The 14826-nt window shown below is 41.6% G+C and overlaps 1 protein-coding gene across 11 annotated transcripts in view; it reads right to left on the bottom strand.

Annotated features, from left to right (window-relative positions):
- Nucleotides 1–14826, bottom strand: part of LOC139380209 (collagen alpha-3(VI) chain-like) — a 100877-nt gene that overhangs the window by 4998 nt on the left and 81053 nt on the right. For 6 of the 11 annotated variants that reach the window (XM_071122698.1, XM_071122699.1, XM_071122702.1 and 3 more), the window contains 17 exons: nt 14444–14506; nt 13568–13630; nt 13164–13226; nt 11970–12020; nt 11719–11754; nt 11428–11490; nt 11061–11123; nt 10486–10518; nt 10326–10362; nt 9593–10098; nt 9194–9302; nt 8162–8863; nt 7807–7915; nt 4340–4395; nt 3951–4211; nt 3438–3521; nt 484–534 (listed from right to left, as the gene is read on the bottom strand). In XM_071122698.1, the coding sequence (XP_070978799.1) occupies nt 484–534; nt 3438–3521; nt 3951–4211; nt 4340–4395; nt 7807–7915; nt 8162–8863; nt 9194–9302; nt 9593–10098; nt 10326–10362; nt 10486–10518; nt 11061–11123; nt 11428–11490; nt 11719–11754; nt 11970–12020; nt 13164–13226; nt 13568–13630; nt 14444–14506 (2350 nt within the window). Of the gene's footprint in view, nt 1–483; nt 535–953; nt 1140–3437; nt 3522–3950; nt 4212–4339; nt 4396–7806; nt 7916–8161; nt 8864–9193; nt 9303–9592; nt 10099–10325; nt 10363–10485; nt 10519–11060; nt 11124–11427; nt 11491–11718; nt 11755–11969; nt 12021–13163; nt 13227–13567; nt 13631–14443; nt 14507–14826 lie in introns of all 11 variants that reach the window. The other 5 variants (XM_071122697.1, XM_071122700.1, XM_071122693.1 and 2 more) reach the window with 1 other exon arrangement.

Below are 14826 nucleotides of genomic sequence, written 5' to 3'. Positions count from 1 at the left end.
GATAATGCACAGCCCCATGTCGCAAGGATCTATACACAATTCCTGGAAGCTGAAAATCTCCCAGTTCTTCCATGGCCTGCATACTCACCAGACATGTCACCCATTGAGCATGTGTGGGATGCTCTGGATCCACGTTTATGACAGTGTGTTCCAGTTCCCGCCAATATCCAGTTCGCACAGCCATTTAATAGGAGTGGGGCAACATTCCACAGACCACACTCAACAGCTTGATCAACTCTATGCGAAGAAGATGTGTTGTGTGCTGCATGGTTTTCTGATCCACGCCCCTACCTGTTCTTTAAGGTATCTGTGACCAACAGAAGCATATCTGTATTCCCAGTCATGTGAAATCCATAGATTAGGGCCTAATTCATTTTTTTTGTAATTGACTGATTTCCATATATGAACTCTAACTTAGTCAAATCTATGGAATTGTTGCATTTATATATATTTTTTTCAGTGTATATTAATGGCTTTACTTACCGGGAGCTGAAAGGATCTCAGTCTGAAGTTGTTCCACTTGTTGCTGAGGTTCTGGTGATGTAGAATAAGAAAAAAAAGAGTTTCTGAAGTCAACCTTTTACCAACTGATCTACAACAACCCATAACACTTTAATTGAACTATATGTCATAGAGCTGTTTTTACAGTGTGATAGCATGATATAATAGATGTTGTGTACAGTCATGATAGGTGACTTTGGTGTATGTCACATGAAATAATACTCAAGTAACAATATACAAAAGTACCATGGTTAGCTTATCAGCTAGCTAACCAGGTAACATTATATGCATTTGCTTTCAAAAGCATTACATGAGCTATCAGGACTGCTTAAAACAGCTGTTATTAAGCAAAATACAGTCAACAATTGGCTACTTAGTTTGTCAAATTAGACCAGTCAGGTGCAAAGAGCCTCTACAAGCTTTCAGAAAACCTGGCAACAAGGACCACTCACCTGACCTCATGCAGCGTTTCAAGCACTGGGCTTCAGTCTCGAACCTATTGCCATTGCCTTCACAACCACCATACCAGAACTGGGTACAGATCCCATTCTTTCTGTCAAAGAACCACTTAGCCTGATGGTTTTTGCACGCCAATCCAGGGTCAAAGTCTAGAGAGCATGGGTCTGTGAGCTCGTTAGCTAGAACATGCAAAAACAAGACCAGTCACAAGAGGGGTAAGAGAGAGGAGAGAGGTATTAGTATGGTTATGATGAACATCACCCATCTAAAAGCATATTTGAGTTACTGTGAGCCAGTTGTCAGCCATCACTAAACAGTAAGTAATTAATATGTAATGAAATTGTTAATGGCTAGAAGTGTTTGAAAAGTGAAAGCAGAACATTTGTTAGGAAATTAAATGTATCTCATTGCTGGTAAATGAAACTCGTGAAAATCAATTAGTAGGACCATTGCACATTACAGTGGTTGAACATCTGCAATGAATATTGTGAGTAGTTTTGAACAGTAAATTGTTCATTGTGAGTCGAGTGGAAAAGGTAGAAGTTGTACAGTAGCATAGGTTTCTATTGGTGAATTGTTGAGATGAAAGAATAATAGCCATATTCAATAAACTGCTCTTCCATTAACGATGTTCCTATCAGAGTTAATACATGTTAATGTTAGTAGATTTTAGTAATTTATTAGGTCTGTGGCTGTGTGATCTCCGTGATATGCTACGAAACCACCATCTGTACCTAATCCTGTTGAGCCAACTCCACAAGTACCTCTCGGGTAATGCTGAGAAAGTACATGAATTGATCCACAGTCTTGGACTCAAGCGAACCTGTCAAAACCACGCTACGATAAAGTCCTTTCTGCTTTGCACATTACATAGAACTAGTATAGCATGTTCCTATTGACAATCAGCACAACAGTTTTCAGCTGTGCTAAAATAATTGCAAAAGGGTTTTCTAAAGATAAATTAGCCTTTTAAAATTATAAACTTGGATTAGCTAACATAACGTGCCATTGGAACACAGGAGTGATGGTTGCTGATAATGGGCTCCATGTACCCCAATGTAGATATTATATAAATAATCATCAGTTTCCAGCTACAATAGTCATTTACAACATTAACAATGTCTACACTGTATTTCCGATCAGTTTGATGTTATTTTAATGGACAATTTATTTTCTTTCAAAAACAAGGTAATTTCTAAGTGACCCCAAACTTTTGAATGGTAGTGTATTTATATAATATATACAGTATATATCATATGACATGTACATAGATCATGAATATATACAGTATGTCTATAAATAAAACATCAGCAGTCACTATGACAACTATTGTAGATGACCTCACCTCTTAGCTATTACTACCTTATATTTCTACCATAAGGGAGCGCTTGCAGTGGCCTCACACCAAGGCTCAACATGTGAGCAATAAATCTTCATCAATGAAGTTATTTTCCACAAGACATGTTAGACTTTGTAGGTTTTGCACTGAAAAATAGACTGCAGATATTGCAAGTTTACAGCTCTGATGGTCCTGCAACCTACTTATTTTAAGACCGTTTTCAGTCTCTCACTGTAAAAGCTACAGGCACTAAAATAATACTGAAGATATTGTCTGTCAGTGAACAGTTCTGTTGTTTATTACGTAATATTCTCCTTCTTTGTACTTCTTGGCTCCACACTGAGTATACAAAATATTAGGAACACCTGCTCTTTCCATAATATAGACTGACCAGGTGAAATCTATGATCCCTTATCGATGTCACCTGTCAAGAACTACAACGCTCCTAGGTTTTTCATACTCAACAGTTTTCCATGTGTATCGAGAATAGTCCACTACCCAAAGGACATCCAACCAACTTGGCATAACTGTGGAAAACATTGGAATCAACATGGGCCAGCATCCCTGTGGAACGCTTTCGACACCTTGTAGAGTCCATGCCCCGATGAATGGAGGCTGTTCGGAAGGAAAAATGGGGTGCAACTCAATATTAGGAATGTGTTCCTAATGTTTTGTACATTCCGTGTATATTAAAAGCCCATTTGTTATTTTATTTAAGGCCCACTCTGTGATATTTACAGACATATTTCATATTTTAAACTAATTATATATGAGTGAGCTTTTAACTTGAAAATAATGGAGCATCATGTGTGATAAAGCTTAATGTGCTTTGAAGAGTGATGCTGCTCCATACTGTTGGATTAATTGTAGTAACAACAATGCTGCCAATGAAAATCCAAACACAATGAATTCTCATTAGAGACCATTAGATAGAAACAAAGTGGAAAGCTTCTCAAAAGTAGAGGCTGGCTCTTTTAGAGTTTGAATTGCAAGTTCCCATGGGACAAATCAATTATCCTCAACGCCTAATAAATCAGCTAACTGTTTAAAGAAATCCTGGTTTAAATTACGCCAACCATCTTTCTCGCTCGCTCGCACACACACAAATACACACACACACATGACAAGTGTCACTCACCAATCTCTGGTTTGTCCAGTGGTGTAGTGGCTATGATACCAGTCACCTCCATGGGAGCAGCGATATTATGCTCTGCTGCTGCTTCTGTCCAATCAGACATTAAATAATAATGGTCAGTGGATTCATTTAAAACAATATTTATGGATGTTGTGTGGCTTTGTCTGCCAACAGGTGACTTGTTTTGTTTTGTCCTACATTACAAAAAGGTACAAATTCCAATGAAATATATGAACGCCAAAAAGATATTGACGAAACAGGAAAAGCCCCTTTAATCATTGCTTGGATGTTCCACAACAATAAACCAATAGTCATTTAATTATCATAATAATAATCATTTTGAAATCTTATTTTTCAGAATAATAAAGGCCTACTGTACAGTATACACATAACAATCAATCGCTCTGGCGAAACTGTGATCATTGACTATGGATTTCAGGTTGACATCACCATTGCAGAGTAAAACAGGTAACCTAAGCACACCAGACAATCCCTGTGATGTGTTCATGGACTTACTGGTGGTAATAATGCCTTTGTGTGTGGCCGCAACGTGGCCCTGGGCGGTGCGTGTGGTCACCACGGCGTGGTAGGTCTGGGCGCTCTCCAGGCCGCCTACAGTGAGCTCCGTGCCTGTCACATTCCTCCTCAGCACCAGTGTGTGGTCGCGCAGGCGTGTCACCACCACCTCGAAGTAGGCTATGAGCTTGGGGTCCGGGCTGGCCCAGCGCAGGGTCAGGCCACTGGAAGTTGTGTTGGCTACGTGCAACTCCTCTTGGTCTAGTGGTCAAACCGGGTGGTATTACACACACGCAAAAATAACACACAAGCAGACAATAAAATCACAGTCAATAAACAAAAGACACATTGACAATTGATTAGTCTTTGAACCACCACAGGTGACTTACCTTTGTGCTTTCTTGGATGGACTGCCTGGTGATTTTCGTGGTGTTTTTGATGTTTCCTACACATAGAGTGGATAATTGACACAGAATATATAACATTCTACCAGTGGAGGCTCCTCAGAGGAGCAAGGGGAGGACCATGCTACTCAGTGAATTTCTAAAAAATGTAATATAATGAAACCTTAAAAAGTTATCCTTTTAAGATAAAACTATACAAAATATATGTTGCCAAATACCTGATTAAAAGACACTGTTTTGAAATGAATGTCTACAGTAGTCCTCTGTAGGTTTCTTCCTAGGTTTTGGCTTTTCTAGGGAGTTTTTCCTAGCCACCGTGCTTCTACACCTGCATTGCTTGCTGTTTGGGGTTTTAGGCTGGGTTTCTGTACAGCACTTTGAGATATCAGCTGATGTACGAAGGGCTATATAAATACATTTGATTTGCTTTGATTTGAGTAGTCTCAACAGCACCCTCTAGGGTAGCACCATGTTGTACCCGGAGGACAGCTATTTTCCATCCTCTTCTGGCTACATTGACTTCAATACAAAACATATATTGCTCATGCTGCTCACCCCCTTCCACAGACCTATGGTAATTAGGACGACTTCCAGACGACGTCCTCCAACCAATCAAAGCCTTTGCAGTATGAACTGACATGTTGTCCATTAGAGAGTGAACTTAGTACTATGTATGTGTGGTTTAGAAGCTTGGTGAGTTGGTGACATTGTTGGACAGATTGAGATTGAGAGTTGATTTTTGGGGGGATATTATTCAATTCAAATTAGGAGATGGAGGAGGTAGATTATATATTGTTTTCTTGGTTTTAAAACTCATTTTTTAAAACTTTAGTAGCAAGCAGGTAGTTAGCTAGCTAGCTACCAGAGTGCCGTTTTCTCTGCCAGAATGGCTAGCTAACGCTAATGACAATGAAGTGGATTTCTTATTGAAGAACCCCTTTCGTGCCCAGATCCGTTTCAAGCTTCTGGAATAAACCTGCATCGATCATGTAATGGATGAAGGTTTGCATCTTCAAACTGCGCAACACAACAAGAAGGTAAGAAGAAACAGGGATACAGCATTTTGGGGCATGTAAGAGTTGGCCATTGTAAACAATGGCTCGTTACGGGATGAAGCAAGGGGGCACAATAAGAGGGAAAGTTCCGCTAACAAGGGCAACGATAAGGAGCTTGCAAAGATACTTTCACATTACAGTGCTTTACTTGGTGAACATACAGACGTTTCTACAGTCTTCTCTGGATTTTCAAAATCAATTCAGAATGATTTGAAAGCTTCCCATGCATCAACTATTGAAAGTGTCAAATGGATGAGACCACAGACATCACCTGTCACTCACAGTTAGTTATCATTAAGTATGTGGATGATCAGGGCTTCATCCAGTTTGTTGGGCTACTTTCAAGTGTCAAGTGGGTGAAATGTGCAGTCTGTTTGACTTTGTTAATTCTTAAATGTCTGCGTTTAACTTCATGGTGAATCGTGTTGCCCAAACCTATGATGGCACTACTGCAATGGAATTAATCTTCTATTTGTATTTACTTCTAAGTTCTGTTCCCTGATTAAGAGGGCATGACCACTCCACTACCAGTGTCAACTCTTTGTTATGAACAGAAGTCATGTCTCATATTCCCTCTCATCCACTAGCACATTGAATGTTTCCTTTCCAAGCCCTGTGAGTAGCCCTGTCATTTTTCTCTCATTACTGTATGTAGAGTCAATCACATAGACAAACACATTCACATTATTACACATCAATGCGAGACACTTCGGAGGATCATGTCTGTCTCTTGGAGCACCTGTCTGTCTGTCTGTATGTTTGTCTAATAAACATTTTAAAATATAGAATTTGTTGTATCCAGCATTTCCACACCTTGGGCAAATTCATGATTCCTGACATCATACACATCAATGATTTTACTCCTTGCTTGGACAAACTCATTCTTAGCTCTTTTGTCTGTGTTGTGTTATTGTTGTTTGTCTTCTCAGTCAAATCCTGTCCTGCCCTCAGTGGAAGAGTTGAGCTCTTCTCCAACACCGTCCATCCATGATGAGCCTGTCCTGCACTGAAGCCTCAACACCTCAACCCCTGTCCTGCACTGAAGTCATGCCTCTGAACACCAACTCATGCCTCATACCCTCATTAACCTGTTGGATCTCTGGGGGCGCTATTTCATTTTTGGATAAAAAACGTTCCCGTTTTAAGCGCGATATTTTGTCACGAAAAGATGCTCGACTATGCATATTCTTGACCGTTTTGGAAAGAAAACACTCTGAAGTTTCAGAATCTGCAAAGATTTTGTCTGTAAGTGCCCCAGAACTCATTCTACAGGCGAAACCAAGATGATGCATCACCCAGGAATTAGCAGAATTTCTGAAGCTCTGTTTTCCATTGTCTCCTTATATGGCTGTGATTGCGCAAGGAATGAGCCTACACTTTCTGTCGTTCGCCCAAGGTCTTAGCAGCATTGTGACGTATTTGTAGGCATATCATTGGAAGATTGACCATAAGAGACTACATTTTCCAAGTGTCCGCCTGGTGTCCTGCGTCGAATTCGGTGCGCAATTGCCAGCTGCTTCCACTTTACCATTTGATTCAGGGGAGAAAGCATGTGTCCAAGAACGATGTATCAATGAAGAGATATGTGAAAAACACCTTGATGATTGATTCTAAACAGCGTTTGCCATGTTTTCAGTCGATATTATGGAGTTAATTTGGAAAAAAGTTCGCGTTTTGAGGACTGAATTTTCGGTTTTTTTTTGGTAGCCAAATGTGATGTATAAAACGGAGCTATTTCTAATACACAAAGAATCTTTTTGGAAAAACTGAGCATCTGCTATCCAACTGAGAGTATCCTCATTGAAAACATCAGAAGTTCTTCAAAGGTAAATGATTTTATTTGAAGGCTTTTATGTTTTTGTTGAAATGTTGCGTGCTGGATGCTAACGCTAATGCTAACGCTAAATCCTTTGTTTGCTAGCTACTGTTACACAAATTATTGTTTTCCTATGGTTGAGAAGCATATTTTGAAAATCTGAGATGACAGTTTTGTTTACAAAAGGCTAAGCTTGCGAGATGGCATATTTATTTCATTTCATTTGCGATTTTCATGAATAGTTAACGTTGCGTTATGGTAATGAGCTTGAGTCTGTATTCCTGATACCGGATCCGGTATGGGGAGTTCCAAGAGGTTAAATCACCTCTGTGATCCCTTCCCAACACTGTAATGAGCCTTCTCATTCCCTTTCCCCATCATATTTTACTACAAATGTCTTTATTAAATTAGACGATTTTTGAAACACGCTTTGTTGTCTCCGTGTGGTCCGCGCCTATGCCGTGGGTCTCCAGCCTCTGAATTCTACCAATACATAAACTATAGTGATTTACATGACAATCATAATGAGCAATGTCATAATATGATACAAATGTATCATGTAACATGATCTGAATACTCACTCTTGGCTGTGGTGTGATTTGGGGAAGGGGAACTTGGGGAATGGCTGGTCACTCTGGTACCAATGACAGTTTTTGGAGACTTCAGGGGACATGTAGAAAGCGTTCTCAACTGCAGACACAAGAGGAAAAGGACAATCTTCACCTATAGTGTCAACCTGACTAAAAGGCCCTTACAACGTGTTTGTAAGTGGTTTCCACAATGTCAACCTGAACGACTGTCAATGTGTTAACAAGTATGTGCATTCAAACTAATTATTGAATTAGCTTTTTCTATGAAAAACCTGTTATCAGTAAATAAAAGGTGGACATTAGCAGGTACTCAAAATACGGCAACAGTGTGAAATAAAGCACTTACTGCTGAGATACTTGGGCAGCAGTCGGCCAAAGTTCTGAATGTGCTTGTCGTAGAAGTGTGAGGTGCTGGTCAGTCTCTTGAAGAAGACGTCGGAGGGCTCACTGGCCATGCGCATCATCACGCGGGCGTCCCCAGCACTAAGTTTCTCGCCAACGCCCAGGATGACCAAGAAATAGCCCTTGCACTTGGCATCGGTGGCCACGGCAACCAGCCGCTCCTCATCCTCCTCCACTGGACCTGTCACGAACAATGTCAGCACCTTGAGGTCACGCTGGTGGGGCGCCCTTTCAAACACCTGCTCCACCGTGTGCTCGATGGCTGCCGCCAGCGCCCGCCCACCCTCCAGTTGGGGCGTTTTGTCCAGGAGGAAGTTGCGGATGTCTTGGGCCGAGCGGTGGTCGGTCAGACCCACGTCCACGCGGATCGGAGAGCCGCTGCTGTTGCGCAGAAACTCGTAGGGTGCCTGCTGGATCACAGCCACACGGGCGTGGTGGATGGATGCCATAGGGTCTGACGAGACTTCAAGTTGCTCTACAATGTGAGCAACATAGCGTTTAATCTCGGTGAAGACAGTGGGGTAGGTGGTCTCGGAGCTGTCCATGACGAAGGCCATGTCAATGTCCACGTCGGTGGTGGAGGACCTCCTGTCTCTCGACTGTTGAGGGGGGACGTAGTCACACATTTGGTCTGGAGCACAGGAGTCTGGAGAATAAATGAACACAGAAATTGTCTCAAGCGTTTTGGCTTGTTATGGTTTTCATTATGTCTTACTGGATTTGTTTGGAAAGCTATTTTCGTTTTTGTATGTAACTGTCAATGGCACCAAGAGGCAATGTGCATCCAATAAGCTTACAATAGAATAACTATGATCAGAAAGAAAGTGTGGACAAATCAGTTACACCATCATAAATAAATTAAAAATGTAGAACACAAGAACGCACAATGTCTTGGGTGTTGAATATAAATATAAATAACAATTCAATGCAGCATTTGTGTGAAGTCAATCTCTGAAGATATGAGAAAAGCTCTTACCCAGGCAGATGTGGCAGCTCATGACCTTTTGGATAGCCGAGTTGTACTGTGCACTTCCGGGATTAGGCAGTACGATCACCTGACCCAGTGCTGACCCAGTGTTGTTCATCTGACACACAGGGAGGAAGCAATGACAATTCAAAAACATGGCCAGGTCAGCTGACAATAAGACAGCTCTGTAAATTCATTTTTAAGTGTTGTACACTGCTTTCAGGTACCAGAGCAATAGCTACATTCCAATATCTATACTTCCACATTGCATGCCAACACTTTCTTCTAAATATTATGGTAGTGTAGATAATGGAGCAAAGCCAAAATTATTCCCTACTTTGTGTTATGGTATCAGAGAAAAACTTTACCCTATGGAAGAGGGGTTTATTTCGGCATCCTTTACATTACCTTCAGGGCTCTGGTAAGCTGGCCATCCTCTTTGTTGACCAGAAACACCGAGGCGATGCCGGAGTCATAGAGACGGAGGGCCGCGGCGCTGACTGCCCGCTGATCCTTCACTGGCCCGTTGACAAAGAATATGGCCACCTTCCTCATGAGGAAGCCGCTGCGCACCCTCTTGAAGGTGTTCTGCGCCAGGAAGTTCATGGCCGTCTCCAGGCTGCGCTGTTTGCGCGTCTGTAATGCCTGCAATCCTTCCACGCGCTGCACCAGGGAGCGCCGCTTCAGCGCATCGGCAAAGCGGATCTCGGTGGTCACCTCGTTGTTGTAGAGGGTGAGAGCCACGCGGGCACCGCGTGGGCAATTGCTCTCGGAGATGGTGATGTTGCCGACCAGGCGGAGCACGGCGTCACGCATGTTGTTGAAGGCGGGCCGACCCACGCCGTCTGAGGCGTCCAGGGCGAAGGCTAGCTCAGTGGGGTAGAGAGGGCACTCCTGTTGACCATAGCAGCAAGCTGAGAATAAAATGAAAAAGAAAAACAAGTTTAAGGGCATTCGTACTCATATGTCAATAAATGTTGACGTTTTGGGGCTAGGGAGGGAGGTCGGTTATGCAGTGTGTATCTGAGGTGGTTTTACACGACATACGGTTGTGGGTGCCCCTTACCGCCCCTTCTAGTGCCAATTAATACATTAAATATGGTATATTACATGGTGATCAGTGTAAGCATTTTGTACTTACGACAGTTGTCTCTGATTTTCTTCACAAGGTCACATTGCTAAGGAGAAAACAGACCATTTCAAACCGATGTTAAGACATTGTACAGTACATATTCCACACATGTAAACTTTGGTCAATTTTCCTATACAAAATGTCTTCTGTCTGATAAATGGATTCCTACCACAACGCCAGGTCCTCTCGGTCCTTTCTGGCCCTGTGGGAAGACAAACAGCAGAGTTGAACAGATGGACACAGCTGGAAGGAGACAAAGCACTAGGCTACTTTCTCAGGCCTGGCACCGCTCCAGATAACAACACCATTATTTGTGTCCATTATATAAACAGTGAACAGTTTGTAATGACGTTATATACAATACCTCCAAAGACTGTGAATGTTACAAAATTACGTATGGAGATTTTTATAATGTGACATTATGTGGGAGGTCAAGAAATTTAATTTCATGGGTAAATATTGATAGCCTCTTCCTAGAGCTGAATTAAACTGCTAGCAATGTCTTAGACTATAAAGTCATGACTATGAATATCTATACAGTTATGGATTATTATGCAGGGCCAAGGAGAGAATATAAGGTTTATAAAGTGTTGTGAACACATGCGGCTGGTTTCCTGGATCCAGATTAAGCCGGGACTAAAACGCATTATAAGTGGAGAATCTCAATTGGAAGTGCTTTTTAGTCCAGGACCATGATTAAATATGGGTCTGAGAAAGGGACCCACTGTAAAAGTCAGTACTTACATAAGGCCCGGGGTATCCAACCTCTCCCTTTTGACCCGGAGTGCCGATTTCACCTGAAACACCCTAGAAAAAAGCAATACAACAGCAGCATTAAAAGTCAGATTTAAAAAGTTGTATGATTTCATTCCAAATGTATGCATCAATTTACCCATACTGTATGGTACACTCTACCTTGATATTTTTACATTTCTATTTGGCAATTTAGCAGACACTCTTAGCCAGAGTTACTTACAGTCAGTGCATTCAACTCAGTTAGGTAAAACAAACACATACCACAGTGGTTGTTTTAGTAATATTATCAGTTAAGAAACACCCATTGCACACAGCACCCCTCATCCCAGTCTCCCATCCCAGCAAAAGCACTCACCCTCTGGCCACGGTTTCCTATGGGTCCTGGTCCACCATTGTTTCCTCCATCACCTGCCGCCCCCTGCATGGTGACAGAAACATCAGTGTGGGAACTGTCACATGGAACAATAAGACAGACACCTATCTGAATTTGACCAATATGAAATTGGTGATGTTGAAAATTGGTGATTTTGAAAATTTTATATTTCCACCTGAGATCATTTGAATGAAACAGTGCGCTTTTCTTCATTTCAGCAATCCTTGAATTGAACTGAGTAAGCTGTGACGGTGATGATGTACTTGACATTACCTTTGGTCCTGGGAATCCTGGGAAGCCCTCATCACCCTGTAAGGAAGACATTTGTCAGTTCATTTGAACATGGGTTGATAATGGCAATTTAACATCATGCAAGCTCGTTATAACATTGAACATTGATGTATTGGTTGAATTTGTTGGATATTAGTGATTGCATTAATTATGTAGGTGCAGATTGGACCAGTACAGATGAATATGAGGGACAAACAGACACATTGTATTTTGTCAAATGTATGATAATTTACCTTTCTTCCTTTGGGCCCTGCGATACCAAATCCATCTCGACCATCTTCGCCCTGTAAGAAGAGAATACTGAGCTTACCGCAAAGCGAATGACCCAATCTTAGTTAACAGTACCATGTGTGCTAAACAATGAACAATGTCACTATGTACAGCTGACCGGGGTTCACATAGTATTAAAAATCGTTCAAATACTTTAGCTGTGCTTGATTGAGCTTGCCTGGCACAAAGGAACGGTCCAATGGTATGGTTCCAAAAGTTCAAACCCCACCCATCTGGCACTCCAGGCAGACACAAGCAAAAACTCAATCTATTTGAAAGCTGTGAAATACTATTTGAACCCAGGTCTAATGTACAGACTGAGATAATAGTTGAGAAGTAGAACTGTATGCACTGATCTAAAATGATCATTCCAGTACCAGGACACTATGCACTAGTACCGTGTACTAAGTCACTGCATTGGGACAGATCATGTATGAGGCTAATGAAATGAGACAGAACGTACGAGCACTTCGGCAAAATGATACCAGTTAAGAGATTAAAGACACATGCTCCAGGTTCTAAGAAGTGAGAGGAGTTCAGAGACAGACATAAATCTTGCTGCTCTTTGAACTGGCCGTGATGATGATGTCCAGATTGCCATCAGAAAGCCCAAGAGACTGGAGCATGTCTAAAGTTGACTACTTGCACATTCCCTCTCATGGATTTAACACTGGACCGTGACCAGGTTAACAAAACCAAAGCATGGATTTCTGTCTTACCTAGTCCATAGACTGCTTACATGGTAAATAAACCAATATATATACATTTGTAATTTGGGTGAACTATCCCTTTAACATTGATGGACACTCCCTACAACCAATGTTTATTCCTTACTTACACTATGCTCAAATCTGTAGTGGGGAGTGTGCAAGTGCACACTTCAGGAGAAGAGTAGAGAATCGGTGTCTCACACTGTCACAAGCATGGGCTCATATTAACAAAATGTCATAGGGCTACAATAGAAACAATTAATCTCAGAAATGTATCCACTAAATAGGATAAGAAGGGGAAAAGATGATTCGAACTCCAATAACATACTGTAAATTATGATGTATTGCACGTGTGTAGTCTACGATCTGATTAATAGTCAGTCTGTTTGTTAATCTTCCCTAGGTGTCAATTGCGTTTAGCTGACAGAATGTGATGTAATGACTTACAGGCTCACCACGAGGTCCCAGAGGTCCCACGATGCCTTTTGGTCCGGGCTCTCCTGGCTCACCCTATAATGCAGATATACAAGGAATGAGAAGCAGAGAGAGGGAAAGAGAGAGAAAGAGAGAGAGAGAGCACACTTCAAAAAAACATTCCTTCTGAGTCGCGCAGAGATTTCCTCCAGATTTAATTGCATTCACCCCCTTTACTTGAAGTAAATGTGACACAGGGCCTGGAAGTTTTGTTAGGGATCATTCTGTGTTGACTCTAATAGGCCGTGTATGTGTGTCCAGTAACGGGAGAGTGGGAGGCTTAGGCCATTGTGAATATACTGTAACCTAAACAAGGCTGGGATGACTGTGAGGCATAGGCTAGACTAGAGCGTTGCCAATGATGATCAGTTCTATACCTTACGACCCAGCGCTCCTCTCCTGCCCTTGTCTCCGGGGGTTCCCTGGGCTCCTCCTGGACCCTGGAATAAAACAAACAAATCAGAGAAAATCTTCTCACCATTGACACCATGGCACTGTCAGGTTACAGAGATGCTGAAGCAACGCGTGTTGTCGTATGTCATGATTACAAAGCAGATTCACTCCTACAGAACCTACATGTGAAATGTGCTCTAACAGTGTCAGCATTTTTTTCCTGTATGTCAGCTGGGAGGCACATGCATTCATTTTGTCTGCGTTTCCTACAGAACATGTGTTACTTCTTTCCAACCGCACATTGCTTGTGTTTACTGTGATTCCCAATTAGATGCCTTTTCATCAAGTTATATGGCGCTGTGCAGTACATCTCAAAGTCCAAACTTAAATGTCAACAAACAAAAAAACGTCTAATATCAAAGAGGACACGAAACCCTATGGTAATTCATCACTCTGTGGCACAAACAATTAGGTGTAGATGAATGATTAGATAGATCTACTATAACTAGGACCAAAGTTTTAGGTGTTTATATTGGCACTGTTCCTTTGAGAAGCCTACATATGTCCAATCTTTTGTTATTGAGAATTTTTACATTCGTAATTTCAACTTTAAAATGTCAGACTTAATTTGCCCTAACGACAAATGTTTCAACCCCTACAAAAAAATGTCCATTAATTATAATCCACATAATAATTCACATTTCCTGTTGCTAAAGGATTATTTTTCTGCTGTAGCAAACTGTCTCAAATTAAGATCCTACATCTATCTGTATGTCTTGATACAAAGAAGAGACTGAGGTCTTAACATGCTGCAGAACCTTCAATATCAATATTTAAAATGACGCTGGTAGTGCACTTACCCTTGGTCCAGGGTTCCCGTCCTCACCTCTGGTTCCAGGTGCACCGATTGGTCCAGCTTGGCCCTGAATAGGACAAAGCATCACAAACACACGTCTACATCAGAGACGGGTCTCCTGTAGAATCAAAGTGACCAATAGATTTGGTGGATAAAAAATTGTGTTTAGTTACAGAGTGAGTGTGATTTGAATCTGAAGTTCAACTGCCTGTTGGACTTAGTTCAGCCCCTTAGCTTCAGTATAAACATGGCTACTATGAAAGCCCATGTAATGACTGCTACCAATAAAAGTGTAATGACAGTAATGGATTTTTTGGCAAGGGACGATAAACATGCACAACGCAAACTACACAATGTTCTGTCAACAAGTCTAGAAACACAGTGTAT

Source organism: Oncorhynchus clarkii, chromosome 22 (genome assembly GCF_045791955.1).
Source record: "Oncorhynchus clarkii lewisi isolate Uvic-CL-2024 chromosome 22, UVic_Ocla_1.0, whole genome shotgun sequence".
Taxonomy (NCBI): domain Eukaryota; kingdom Metazoa; phylum Chordata; class Actinopteri; order Salmoniformes; family Salmonidae; genus Oncorhynchus; species Oncorhynchus clarkii.
This window is presented reverse-complemented; position numbering and strand designations above follow the sequence as displayed.